The sequence below is a fragment of the Artemia franciscana genome, chromosome 17 (assembly GCF_032884065.1).
Source record: "Artemia franciscana chromosome 17, ASM3288406v1, whole genome shotgun sequence".
NCBI classification, from domain to species: domain Eukaryota; kingdom Metazoa; phylum Arthropoda; class Branchiopoda; order Anostraca; family Artemiidae; genus Artemia; species Artemia franciscana.
The window spans coordinates 6,000,292-6,015,242 of NC_088879.1; the positions used below are offsets into that span (position 1 = coordinate 6,000,292).

Below are 14,951 nucleotides of genomic sequence, written 5' to 3' on the forward strand. Positions count from 1 at the left end.
AAACTACAGATACACTATATTGATAGCATGGGTACACATACTATCTTTCAATTCATCATGTTTCAATGCTTAAAAACGGTCCTACATGAGCTCATAGCTTAAAAACATTTAGACGAATTGGAGATACATTTTTTGCCCCCTACCCCCCTTATTCCTTTCGTAAGAACAAATTCCATGAGAGATTTACCTGGTAACTTCACTGGAGCAAATACTTAAAGATAAACAAGGTCTCATAACACATAACTTTTAAAAGTATGGGTCGCAAAAATAGCTCCCTTTTCCATGCCTCCGCCCTCCAAGTCAACATTAGAGGTCAAATGTATCTCCAAAATACCCAAAATTTGAATCAATCCGCCAAATTAGTCTCGAGATATTGCAGACACGCCATTTTGATAAATTGGTTATACACACTGTCGTTCAATTTTCCCCTCTGTAAATATATTATTAACATTATATATTAATATATTATATATTAATTATTAATATATTAATTATTAATATATTATATAATATATTATATATTAATTATTAATATTAATATATTAACCGTAAATATATTGTAAGTCCTCTAGAAGCCAAAAGCATCAAAATTTGTAAGCAGGTTGGAAACAAAAAAATTGTAGCATTGTAGAATTCATGCATCCAAAATTAAAACAAGTGAAATTAAAACATTAAATGTGTTATTTAAATGTGTTAATTAAATTAAAATTTAATTACATTAAAACATTGTGAAATTAAAACATTTCACAGAGTGGTGGAAATACTACATCTAGCTGAAATTTACTCAGCCAAGAATTTTAATCTGTTGGACTGGAGGTTCTGGACTAAAGGTTCCTGGAGTCCTGGAGGTTCCAAAGTGAGGCTCCAGGGTTTGTGTCCTCTCAGACATTAACAAATATTTACATTTGCAAATAAAGAAATAAGAAACTAAAAATAAGAATGTAAACTATATTTGCAGAAGTAAATGTGGCAGATGAAACGTGATAAATGTAAACACCTTACTTGATAAGCAAAATACATTGAATTGACTCTCTTTTCCTCTTTAACAAATAATTTAGCTTCATTTACTTGCTTCCCCTATCAGACATTGAAAATGTTTACATTAAATTAATTTATACTAATTTAAACAAATCTGCTATGTTTTTCAGTCAATCAATTTTTCAAATTAAACTTAATCACTTTAGAACGAACAAGAATTAAAGTAAGAACCTGAAGATATAATAAATACGAGACCAACATATAAAAATGGGAAATAAGAAGAGACTAAAATAAAGAAATAAGAGACTAAAAACAAGAATTTAAACTATTTTTTTAAATGAATGTGACAGACAAATATGGGGTAAATGAAAGCGCCTTACTTGATGAGCAAAGAACATTGAATTGACTCTCTTTTCATCTTTGACAAATAATTCCGCTTCATCCACTTGCTTCCTTCTAGCTCTTCGCTCTTCTTTCCATCGAAAAAGGAAAATAAACCCAAAAGCATCATGGTCGTCAAATGGCCTCTGTAGATCATACACTTCTTCTACTTGCACGCCTGATACTCCAAAATCTTCCAAAAGCAGTGTGAATAAACCTGAAGTTTAATGCGCATGACTTTTAAGCATCAGAGAAAACTTCCAAAAAATTATAAAAAAAGACAAAAAATTGTTAAAAGATCAAAATTTTAATTCTCAAATTAAAAATTAAAATAATAAAATATAGCTATAATGAGCAAAGATAGAGAGCTTATAAAGATGAGATAGAGGGTTTTAATTGAAAGCTAGTGAGCCGTAAACAAAACACTAACTGTTTATTAGTTTGTTTAAGCCCAAATTATTTACTTTATTTTAGTTTACTCAGTTGTATTGATTTTTAAATATTTATATTTTCTCATTTTTTTTCAATGCTTTAAATTATTTTCATTGGCTATTTTTGTAGTTTGTATATGAGATTATTGGAGCCTATTTGAAAAATATGAATTCCATCTCTTACAATAGAGGTTGATACTCATCCTCAACAGAGGCCAGACCACTGTCAATTGAAAACCTTCCAAGAGATCAGAGAGCTGCTTAGCTAAACAGTGATGTATCTTCTACTTATTATCTCCTTTTCTCTACTTCTTTGTATAGAACTTAAATACTTGGGAGAGGACTATTTTGATCAACCTTTTACTCAAAACCAATAAAAACTTGAAAAATGTGCCTTCTTGGGGTGAATGAGTCAAAAGTCTCAAGACGAAGAGTCCTAAATTATGCAAACAACAATTTTTGCCAGAAATATTTTAGCAAAAAAAGAGACAGGTTGCATCTTATTTAACTCGTACAAATCGAGCTCATTATCCCTCGCGTCCACCATACCGTCCATACCATACCGTCCATACCGAGGCGTCCACCGCGAGCTTTCACTAGGGGAGAGGGACTAAGACACATTTATTTCCAAGTAACCCACAATACTAGGGTAAGGATGGCTTCAGTCTAATACAAGACCAACCATTATTCAAAGATTTCCATCTCCTTTGAATATTCTTTCCATCAACTCTCAAATCTTTTGAACAGAATGGTTTTAGAATTTTACAATCCAGGAATATTGATCATAAAGCTGACTTAATATCCGAATTCTGTCTAAAATTCGAAGTTCAATCTAACGTTTTAATCTTTAACCATTAGATTTCCTAACATTAAATTTTAAACATTTAATTTCTAACGTTTAAATCTTATGGATATTCCTAAAATCAAGATAGGGTGAAACTGTATAAATTATAGAAGAACAAACAAAAATTGATTTAAAACGTTAAGAAAAAAAATTAGAGTGATATTGAAACCTAAAACGACCAGAAAAAAGCCCAATAGCAAGCTAAACTTAGAATCAACAATAACAAACGATAAATGACAAAAAGAAATCTAAAACAAACAGATATTAAAATGAACAATCAATTCAATATTAAAACGAATAGAAATTACTAGAAATGGTTAAATTAAACACAAAAGAAACAAAAAGTAGATGGGAAAATCAAGGCAAACTTAAAGAGAATGTAAATTACCACAAATAGGGGAGCCTGTACCCCTTTAAACCCCCTTAGGGCTCAAGTTTCACACCTCTGCTTACATAATTAAGTTTTCAAAATTAAAATATACATTTTAATGGTTGTAATTTGCTGTTTGAACAGAGCAAAGAATATCTGGACAGTTTTTTTTCCTCATTATCACATCAAAAATTAAATGCAAACCAAAATTCAAGGACTTGATTTTAAAAGCATAGTTAACAATCAGTCCAATTTCTTTAGTAAATTAAATTAAAAAAAGTTTTTTTTTAACTGAAAGTAAGGAGCGACATTAAAACCTAAAACGAAGAGAAATCACCCCGTATATGAAAGGGGCTGCTCCCTCTTCAACGCCTTGCTCTTTGCACTAAAGTTTGACTCTTTCTCTCAACTCTACTTTTTAAAACAGTAAAAACTTTAGCGTAAAGAGGAGGGCGTTGAAGAGGGAGCAGCCCCTTTCATATAATACGGGGTAATTTCTGTTCGTTTTAAGTTTTAATGTCGCTCCTTACTTTCAGTTAAAAAACTTGTTTTTTTTTAATTTCTGAACGTTTTTTAATTAATCCTTGTAATCCATGTATTGATTTCGGCTCTCCGCAGATGAATAATTAAAGCGAAATTTGCATATTTATTCATTTGACTAAATGGCTTTCCCATGGTTTTGATCGAATGATTTTGAGAAAAAAGGAGGGGGAGGGGGCCCAGTTGCCCTCCAATTTTTTGGGTACTTAAAAAGGCAACTATAACTTTTAGTTTTTACGAACGTTTTCATTAGTAAAAGATATACGTAACTTACGAATTATCTTACGTAACAAACTTCTATATTCGTATGTTTTTATTACTTTATATGAGAGGGTTCGCCCACTCGTCAATACCTCGTCAATAACTCTTTACATTGAAGCTTAAATTTTGTCCCCTGAATCACAAAGGCCGTAGAATAAATAGTTGAAATTACTAAAAATCCTTTAGCGTAAAGAGTGAGGTATTAGGAGGAGGTGAACCCCTTATATACGTAATATTTTCTGTTCGTTTTAAGTTTTAATGCTACTCCTTACTTCCAGTTGAAAAAACTTTTTCATATTTATTTTCTCATTGTTTTTTTAAATAATGCTAGAAAATGCTACGCCCCCTTTATGGAAATCTTTTTCCCCCATGACAAATTCATCCGTGGAAAATTTCCCCCACATAACCCCCTCTTCTCAACCCCCCCCCCCTCCCAACCAAAAAATCCCCCTGAAAACTTATCAACACTTCCCAATAACCATTACTATATGCAAACACTGGTCAAAATTTGCTACTTGCAGCCCCTCCCACGGGGCTGTGGGGGAGTAAGTCATCTCTAAAGACATAGTTATAAGGTTTTTCGACTATGCTGAATAAAATTGCTATCTCAGAATTTTCATCCGACGACTTTGGGAAAAAATGAGCGTGGGAGGGGGCCTAGGTGCCCTCCAATTTTTTTGATCACTTAAAAAGGGCACTAGAACTTTTCATTTTCGTTCCAATGAGCCCTCTCGCAAAATTCTAAGACCAGGATCACTGGGTCGATACGATCACCCCTGGGAAAAAGAAAAAAAAACAAATAAACATACAAAATTCCACATTTTTGTAGATAGGAGCTTGGAACTTGAACAGTAGGGATCTCTGATACGCTGAATCTGATCGTGTGATTTTCGTTAAGATTCTATGACTTTTAGGGGGTGTTTCCCCCTATTTTCTAATATAGGGCAAATTTTCTCAGGCTCGTAACTTTTGATGGGTAAGATTAAACTTGATGAAACTTATATATTTAAAATCAGCATTAAAATGCGATTCTTTTGATGCAACTATTGGTATCAGAATTCCGTTTTTTTTAGAGTTTTGGTTACTATTGAGCCGGGTTGCTCCTTACTACAGTTTGTTACCATGAACTGTTAGATGAAAATCAATTTCCACCAATATTTTCTTCCTTAAAAAAAAAGAAGAAAAAAAAAGGTCCTACAAAACATGATTTCCAAAGAAAAGTAAAGAGCTGCATTAAGCCTAAGACAACCAGATATAAAGTCATATAGTAATTAAAGGTACAATGAACATAGACTTAAAACAAGTCAGACTTAAATACAACTATAGTCAGACTATAGTCAGACTTAAAACAAACAGAAACTATACACTGAATCAAACTAAAACAGAATAAAAAAACTAAAAACTATGATGTCATTGTTACTTTACTGGAATTTTATTTTAATGGTTTTTTGTTTTACAACTTTGCTATAACGATAATTGCTAAGAATTTCAGGAATAGATATCAATATATATTACACTGTTAATCTCTTATTTAAAAAATAACCTTAAATATGCTGGTTCTTTTCTGTAATATTAGTTGTTATTGTGAGTTTCTGTTTTTCATTTTCATTTTTTTCAATGTTATAACATTTTTTTTTGTTGTTTCCAAAATTTTGATATGATGTCTTTGAAGGCAGGATAGCAAACAGAGGTATGAAAGGGGGCTGGTCGCTTTCCAATTGACTGTGCCTGTGACTAGAGCTACGATGTTTTCAAATTATGGTCCCATTTAAGTGAAGTCTTCAACTACATCTATTGGGTTACTGCTGATGTTGACTTCCATTATGGTAGACAGGGACTTGCCAGGCTCAATGGGCATAACTTTGGCGTTTTGGCAGTTGATCTACAGACCAATTGGATATGATTGTGCTGCCATAATGACTATTCACGTCTAATTTTTAAAGGGGCTTTCTTAATCATCTAGGGTACTGGCATATAGTTTGTATACAATCTGCATATGTTTTGAATATTCTATTAGCTTTTTGTGTTAGTATTAAGGTACACTTGTCAATCAATACCTCTATTATTTAAAAGAACACACAAGGGTTTCATAAATGGACTAAAAAAGTGAACAAAAAGACAAGAAAAAAATAGGACAAACATAAAAAAGACTAGATCTATGTTGCATGGGCAACGTGTGGTGTTGCAGCAGCCTTTGTTCGGCTTCGCCGAGTAATGTGTTGCAAGAGCAACACTTTGGTTTTATTTCCTAGCTTCAATTAAATGCTGAAGTTGTTAATCTGTAGGGATCTTAAATAAATACTATAGACACCTGCATCATAAAGTTATATGTGAGTTTGTAGAGTAAAAATACAACGCGCGCCAATTTGCACAAATTTCTAGCCCAAAGTGAACCGATTCTTACTTACAAGTTCTGTAAAATTGATGACATCAATTTCACCGAAAACAAACAAACAATAGGTACACAAACTAGCAAAAATTGTGAACCCCTCATTGCCCAAGATGATTATGAGCTAACAGCCAACTGTTGCTTAAAACTCCCCTATATGTCTCACGATTGGTATCGGCCTATTTTTGTTTTTAGTTTGTACTTTAATACTGAAGTTGTCAATCCCTTCAAACTTTCAAACTGGTATATCTCATGAAGGAATTTTTTTTCCGAAAAATGGATGATATATACTTTGATCAGCTCATCAAGAGATATCAACTGCCATCTATAATAAAAATATATCTGTCTTAGTTCAAAAGTTGACTTTTTTGCCGTAGGTCAAGTTCCTGACATCATGACTTGATAGGAGCCAAGAATAAACTCTAATTTCTTAAGCAATGAAAGAACTTTCAAAGTTTAAGATGCACATTTGATACCATTTCTCTACTGCAATCCCAAGTGCAAAAAACCGAATGATAAACTAAGCTGAAATCACGAATAGAAATGGGTAGAAACAATAGGTGGCAGCACTTTCATACCCGTGGGAAAATGCCTCTTTTTTGTTTCTGTAAATTTTTCTATTTATCATTCAAAGAAGATTTGTTGGCTGTGGGACCGGGTAACTATCGCATATATTTAACACTTATAGATTTTAGTTCATCTTCAATTTGAAACTGATGCCTGCCTGCTTGCCTGCTAGAACAGAGCTTTCCACTCAAAAGCCAAAACATGGTTTGATAAAACGAAAGCTTGACTGCATAAATTCAGATAGTTCTCTCTGACACTCTGACATAGGCTATAAAACTCCACTTCACTTAACACACTATAGGCTCTGGCTCAAAGGCAAGCAAAAACCATGGTTTTTGGCCACAGGTAAGTGTTCTAAGCAGCTTTCCAAAATGCAAAGTCATATTCATCAATCCAGCCTAAGGTCCACAATGTCCGCAAAAACCGCAGAGACCCTTACCATTTTCTAGGAATAGGCTGAAATCAGGGTGCTCAAAAAAAAAAAAAAAAAAAAAAAAAAAAAAAAAAAAAAAAAAACCGACGTGGTGCTCTTGCAATACAAAAAACGCTATTTCGTTTAACCTAACTCAAAAGATGACAAGTAAGACACAAAAAATAACAAACAAGTTAAAGCCTCGAAGTGTGTGTTGAAACCTCCCAGTCTGCAGTTGAAAAGACTGGTACAGGGAACCTTGGCTCACAGTACAGGATGCACTTAACGAGTCGAGTCACCATCGTCATTGACCAGCGTTCAAAGGACTTGTCCTAATTGCTGGCAAGTGCTATTTTAGGTAACAAATAATCTACTGGCACATAGCAGGATGGATGCTATTTGACTTATCCATCTTAAGTAAAAAAACAAACCCCAAACTCATCTGCTGGTAGTAGTGCTCAGTTAATCCACAAATTAAAATTAAACATTTGTTTCTAGCCCATTTGGGTGTATATAAGAAAAACTTCACAAAAAACCCATACAGACTGGAATTTTTTATCAGTAGTTGTAAACATATTCAAAAATGAAGTCAATGCAAGGATATCAGGCATGGCAAAAGCATTGTACACAAGGGCAAGAATACGCATATAGAAGTCTTTAGAACAGACGAGCATGCCAAATGCATTTCTAAGTTTCTTAATTAGATGTGTGATAAGAGGGACTCTTGTCAATTTCACTCTATCTCCTATTAGAAGCCTGAAGTATTTAATGCAAGTAGATAAGTGAACATTCTGACTTTTTAGCTTTTATGCAGTCAACATTACCTATAGGTTTACCAAAAACAAGAACTTCATTCTTCAATGTATTAAAGAAGTTAATTAAGAGGTGTTCTATTTTAAAAAGAATATGGAACCGCAGTTGTAACAGTCAATCTAATTTATATTAGCCTGCTGTGAAGCAGGACAAGCTGCTGTGCAACTTGTGCAGAAAGAAGCAGAAGTGGACAAGAATAGCTGTATTTGCACCTGCCAGACGTTGACCTTAAAATGCTGGAGAAAAGAAACCTAGATACCTATACCTCCCACAAGTTGTCAAATTGGCAGCAGCCAATAGCACTTGTGGTTTCTTTCTGCTGTTCACAGCTTGCAGTGCTGTGATACCCCTCTATCTGGTTTTAAAATCCCTAAGTTGTCAGAAAAGAGCTCACTCTAGACTCTTGCTCCTGTACAGCCTACAATACAGGCTTAGATGATAATTAGCTGCAAAGTTACACAATTCTTGCAATGTATGGCTATACACAGATTGCATTTCGAATTAAGTTCCTGAAAATAGTATACTAACTAAAATATCAGCAACTTGGATATGAACAGAAATACCCCTCACGAATACAGCAGACAATCAGCAGCTCAGATCCTGCACAAAATGTCAAGCAATTGTCAGAAAATTCCCCCATCTCAATTAATAAAAGTTAAAGAAAGTTTTGGTCTCAGTTAAAGATCTTGAGAAGACTATTACCACTACAGCTAAAAATGGTTTAAGCAGGGTGGAACAACATAACTAAGGATGTTGATGACAAGCTAAAAATAGTCAATGATCTCACACTTTGGGGTGGAAAGATACAGCTGTGCTTGATAATTATCTTGTTCTAAATACTACTACCTCTAAGATCTCCCCGCCCAAGACTGCACTTGAAGCTGCCCATGAAGAATATAGCCCATCTCTCTTAAAAGAAAGCCATAAAATAGGGGAGCATAGACTTAACATTATTGCATTTGCTATCCCCGCAAAAGAAATGACAAAAGGATCTCTTGGAGTAACCTAACTTTACTTATAATCTAAAAAGCCAGATGCTTAGAAATATCAAGGCTTTCTTCCCAATCTTGAGACACACACCCTATTCATTCCAAAGTTCATGAATTCAAAACCATATCAGCCACAGCTAGAAAGTAACTCGAATTTAAAGGAGATATCAAACAGTTTGTGGTAATGAACTGTAGTAAGGAGTGACCCGGCTCAATAGTAACCAAAACTCTAAAAAATTGAATTTTGATATCAATAGCTACACCAAAAGAATCGCATTTTAATGCTGATTTTAAATATATAAGTTTCATCAAGTTTAGTCTTACCCATCAAAAGTTACGAGCCTGAGAAAATTTGCCTTATTTAAGAAAATAGGGGGAAACACCCCCTAAAAGTCAAATAATCTTAACGAAAATCACACCATCAGATTCAGCGTATCAGAGAACCCTACTGTAGAAGTTTCAAGCTCCTATCTACAAAAATGTGGAATTTTGTATTTTTTGCCAGAAGAAAATCACGGGTGCGTGTTTATTTGTTTGTTTTTTGTTTTGTTTTTTTTTCCCCAGGGGTCATCGTATCGACCAAGTGGTCCTAGAATGTCGCAAGAGGGCTCATTCTAACGAAAATGAAAAGTTCTAGTGCCCTTTTTAAGTGACCAAAAAAATTGGAGGGCATCTAGGCCCCCTCCCACGCTCATTTTTTCCCAATGTCAACGGATCAAAATTTTGAGATAGCCATTTTGTTCAGCATAGTCGAAAACCATAATAACTATGTATTTGGGGATGATTTACTCCCCCACAATCCCTGGGGGAGGGGCTGCAAGTTACAAACTTTGACCAGTGTTTACATATAGTAATGGTTATTGGGAAGTGTACAGACGTTTTCAGGGGAATTTTATTTTGTTTGGGGGGTGGGGCTGAGGGGAGGGGGCTATGTTGGAGGATCTTTCCTTGGAGGAATCTGTCATGGGGGAAAAAAATCCAAGGGAAAGGGCGCATGATTTTCTAGCATTACTATAAGAAAACAATGAAAAATAAACATGAAAAAGTTTTTTCAAATGAAAGGAAGGAGTAGCATTGAAACTTAAAACGAACAGAGATTATAACGCATATGAGGGGTTCTAAAAATACTTTAGCATAAAGAGCGAGGTATTTAGGAGGAGATAAATACCTTGCTCTTTATGCTAAAGTATTTTTAGTAATTTCAACTATTTATTCTACGGCCTTTCTGATTCAGGGGTCATTCTTAAAGAATTGGGACAAAACTTAAGATTTAGTGTAAAGAGCGAGGTATTAACGAGGATACAAACCCCCTTGTATACATAATAAAAATATAAGATTATGAAAGTTTGTTATGTAAGTTGCTAAATTATAAGTTACGTATAATTTTTACTAATAAAAACGTTCGTTAAAAATTAAAAGTTCTAGTTGCCTTTTTAAACAACCGAAAAATTGGAGGGCAACTAGGCCTCCTTCTCCACCCCTTATTTCTCAAAATCGTCTGATCAAAACTAAGAGAAAGCCATTTAGCCAAAAAAAAAAAAATTAATATACAAATTTCATTTTAATAATTTATGTGTGGAGAGCCAAAACCAAACATGCATTAATTCAAAAACGTTCAGAAATTAAATTAAAAAAAACTAATTTTTTTAGCTGAAATAAGGAGCGACATTAATACTTAAAACGAACAGAAATTACTCCGTATATAAAATGGTTTGTCCCCTCTGCAATCCCTCGCTCTTTACGCTAAAGTTTGATTCTTTGTCACAATTCTACTTTTTAAAACAATTAAAAACTTGATTCTTTGCCACAATTCTGCTTTTTAAAACAATTAAAAGCTTTAGCGTAAAGAGTGAGGCATTGCAGAGGGGACAAACCCCTCTGCAATATGTCTCTTAATATGTCTTTCATTGATATTGATGGATATGAGTGATTTTTGACTTAAAAGGCCAATACTACAGGAGAGGAGTAACTGTTTGTGTAAGAGAAGATTTATAGGTGGTCATGGGAATTGGAGGCAATGTACTACATGTTGCCAATAGCTAAGAGCCATAAGTTTTCAATGCATTGTTTTTTGTTGTTGTTTTTTTGGAGAGTCACTTCATATGGAAGGTACGGTTGTAGAAACTTTGGAGGGTATAAGTTGGACTCATTTGAATGGAATTCAAAATCCTTTTGCCCTTTTAAGGGTTAAAAGAGATTGGAAAGCAACCAGATTTCCTTCTCATGCTCTTTTTAGCAGCCCTTCCCAAAATACATCATGGTCAAATCTTAAAATAGCCATTTTCTTCAAAATAACCGAAATGTCAACTAACTATGCCACTGGGGATGACCCAATCCCCAAAAGCCCCTGGGGGAAAGGATAAAAGTTATGCAAGTTTCAATTTGTTTGCAAATGAAGCTTGTAATTGGGGAAAGGGGGCATGTTCAACCCTAGGTTTCAAGAAAGACTTAGGTTGTTAAGGTGAAACTTTCACAAAATGATGAGGGGGATGTCAAACAAAATCAAACACACTTTGTGCATGCTGGTTGTCTAAAGGCATTCAAAAACTCCTGTCCTTTTTAAATCCCCCCACCCACACACACTGATTAAGAATCTTGAAAATGCCAACTCTAATTATTATGTCTCCAAGGATGTCATGCCCCACAGAGCCACAAGGGCAAGGATTGTAAATTATGCATTTTTTCCATTGTTTATGTTCAGGATTTGCTATATAGAAAGGGGTGAATCTTTGATCATTGGCATATCCAAAAAGGCTAAGGGTACTGAGGTGAAACTTCAAAGAATGTTGAGGGATATGTTGAACCAAATCAAAAGACACTATAAGCATCCAGGCTATCAAAGAGGCATAACTTCAATACATTAGGAATGGCTAAGGGTTATCAACTTAAAACTTTCAGGGTAACTACTCCTGTGACTGCAACTAAAATTAATTGCAAACAAGATTACTTGCAACTAAAACTAATTGAAACTAATACTAGTTCTAATCAGAGGGCAACCTGTAACCTTGTCCTTTTTAGGCGCCCACTTTCCAACACAGATCAAATTGTGAAAAAAAAATACCATTTTCTTCAAAACAGTCAGAGGGTCAAATAACTATGACTGTGAGGATTCCCAAGGGCAAACCTTGCCCTTAGGGGAAGGGCTGTGAATTATGCCATATACTGATTGTTTACATACAGGATTTATTACTAGGAAAGGGGTAATGTTTGATCCTGGATCACCAATAAGACCAAAAATGTAAAGATGAAACTTCAGAGAAAGTTGAGGGGGATGCTGAACTGTCACAAAAGACACTATGTTTATCCAGGCTACCAAAAGGGGGCACCTGCAATATCTTAAGAACAGCTATTTATTGAACTAAATCAAACCACAGTATGTGCATACTTGTTGTCAAAAAGGCACATCAGCAACATCTCAGGAATGGCAAAATGTATTAAGCTGATACAGCTTGAAGGGTCATGTCCCCTTCTCCCCTGTCCTTTTTAGACACCCCTTTCAAGCCAGATTTTCTTTTTGCATGGCATAAATGCTCAGGCAAGTAGTTTACACCACACAAATAGCACTGTGTTTTCTTCTGTTGGGTGTGGAATATACTTTTTTTCTAAGCATCTAATTCATTTTTTATTTCCTTTTGCACAGAGGTCTTAACCTGTTCTTTGGTTGACTTGTAAGCTCTGCATATGGTGACAATTTGGGCTAGTGTGAGGCTGTCACCAATTGCAAGTAGTTTAGGATTTGTTTCTATATACTATCTTGTCTCTGACCATCTCACAGTCACTTGCATATTCCTATTGTTTAACTAGGATCTTAAGCTCTCTTATATATTTGTCAGCATTCTAGGAATGTTGTGCTTTTGTAATGTATAGAGACAGAATACTTTATTCTATTTTGGATGTAGGAATCCTACTGGTCTTGCATTTGTAAAATATAATGGCAAATACTTTATTCTACTTTGGGGAAAGAAATCCTTCAGATCTTGCTTTTGTAGGCACAATATACAGGGGCAGAATACTTTATTCTATTTTAGGGATACTCTAATTTTGGTAGTCTTTGAATCTCTTGAGGTAGATCATAGTTTTGTCTTTTCAGCTTCTGCTGAAAATCTCTCTAACTTGTATGCCCATCCAGATTAGGAAGTAGGCATTTGCTACTTTCTCAGACTCATCAGGAAAGGTATATGATATTCATGACTTCTAACACCATGTAAAGTTTTTTTTTTTTTTAAATTTATTCAAAACCCAAGCATCTAGAACAAAGCAAAATATAAGCATAATCAAGCAAAGCATAACATATGGACAATCAAGCAAATAGAAAAGTTCAAAATGATTAAAAGTTTTTTGTTTATAATGCTATTAAATCCATAAGGAAATACTACAAAATTATGGCAACTACATTAGACCACTTTAAAATAGCCTTTTTACTTAGGCATATATCATTATTAAATACATTTTCCTTCACTTTACCCTCTCCCTAATGAGTAAACATATAGGTATACCCCAAATTAAACATAAGCTACTCATCCTAGCCTATTTACAAATATATCAACAACACTCTTTTTCTTGTATGCTTAACAGCAAATGGTGAAAAAGCTTCAGAAAAAAAGATTGAGGCAATTGCAACACAGGCATAGAATACATAATTTAGGATATATATTTTCAAGTTAGAGGGACAGAGGGTAAACTGTAGCAAAGCATATTTAGAAATTGTAAAGCCTAAAAAAGCATTTTGAATGTTTTAATGTAGGCAAGCTTAGTTTCCTTTACCTTAAACTGCAGCTTCAAATTATCTTTGCTTTACCTTAAGTTGCACCTTAAGTTTACTTTACCTTATATTGCAGCTTCAAATTATCTTTGCTTTACCTTAAGTTGCACCTTAAGGTTACACCTTAAGTTTGCTTTACCTTAAATTGCAGCTTAAAAAAACTCAAAGCATTTTCTATCCTTGTAATGTTCCATGATGACTTCTGTAGGCTGTTTGATGCAGTTGCCAGCTACATTTGGGTTGATGACTCAATAGAATCTCAGTTGTACAAGAACTCCTGCTGTAGCCATTCTTTATTGAGATTTTGCTTGGATGCACAGATTGAACCAGCAGCCACGTATTTTCAGAGAATTGATTTGACAAGTTTGTTACTCACTGGCTGAAGAAATGGCTTCTTTCTTGGATTGAGGAGTGATTCTTGAGGATTTTCTTGGAATGTCCTCTAGTCACAAAACATTCCAGATGGGATAGGGGGGGATACTTTATATTCACATATAAAGTGAATATACCACTTGATGCATTTTAAAAATATAATAATTGCTTTTTTTGCAAATTCAGTTGTAAGCCTTTTTTGCACCCTTGAAAATGGTAATTTCTTTCTATGTTTTTTTGGTATAAAAAGGGTTAAAACATTGGTTGCAAACTTCAATTTCATCATAAAATCCATTTTGTTAAAGTTATTAAATAAAAAAAACAAGTTTTTTTAAATGAAAGTAAGGAGCAATTTTAAAACTTAAAACAAACTGAAATTACTCCATATATGAAATATGGAGTTTTCCTCCTCAATGCCCTGCTCTTTATGCTAAAGTTTGACTCTTTCTCTTAACTCTACTTCTAAAAACAGTAAAAAACCTTAGTGTAAAGAGCGGGGCTTTGAGGAGGAAAAGCCCCTTTCATATACAGAGTAATTTCTGTTCATTTTAAGATTTAATGTTGCTCCTTACTTTCATTTAAAAAAAACTTGTTTTTTATTTAATTTCTGAACGTTTTTTAATTAATGCATGTTTTGATCTTGGCTCTCTGCACATAAATAATTAAAACTAAATTTGCATATTATTTTTTTTTTTTGGTTAAATGGCTTTCTTATAGTTTTAATTGGAAGATTTTGAGAAAAAAGAAGAGACGGAGGAAGCCTAGTTGCCCTCCAATTTTTTGATTACTTAAAAAGGCAACTAGAACTTTTAATTTTTTTTACAAACATTTTCATTAGTAAA

The 14,951-nt window shown here is 34.0% G+C and overlaps 1 protein-coding gene across 1 annotated transcript in view; it reads right to left on the reverse strand.

The window, feature by feature from the left end:
* The window catches only part of LOC136037741 (ubiquitin carboxyl-terminal hydrolase calypso-like), a 94,475-nt gene that overhangs the window by 76,956 nt on the left and 2,568 nt on the right, over nucleotides 1–14,951 (reverse strand). The window contains exon 2 of the mRNA XM_065720520.1: nucleotides 1,359–1,576. Within this exon, the coding sequence (XP_065576592.1) occupies nucleotides 1,359–1,576 (218 nt within the window). The remainder of the gene's footprint in view (nucleotides 1–1,358; nucleotides 1,577–14,951) is intronic.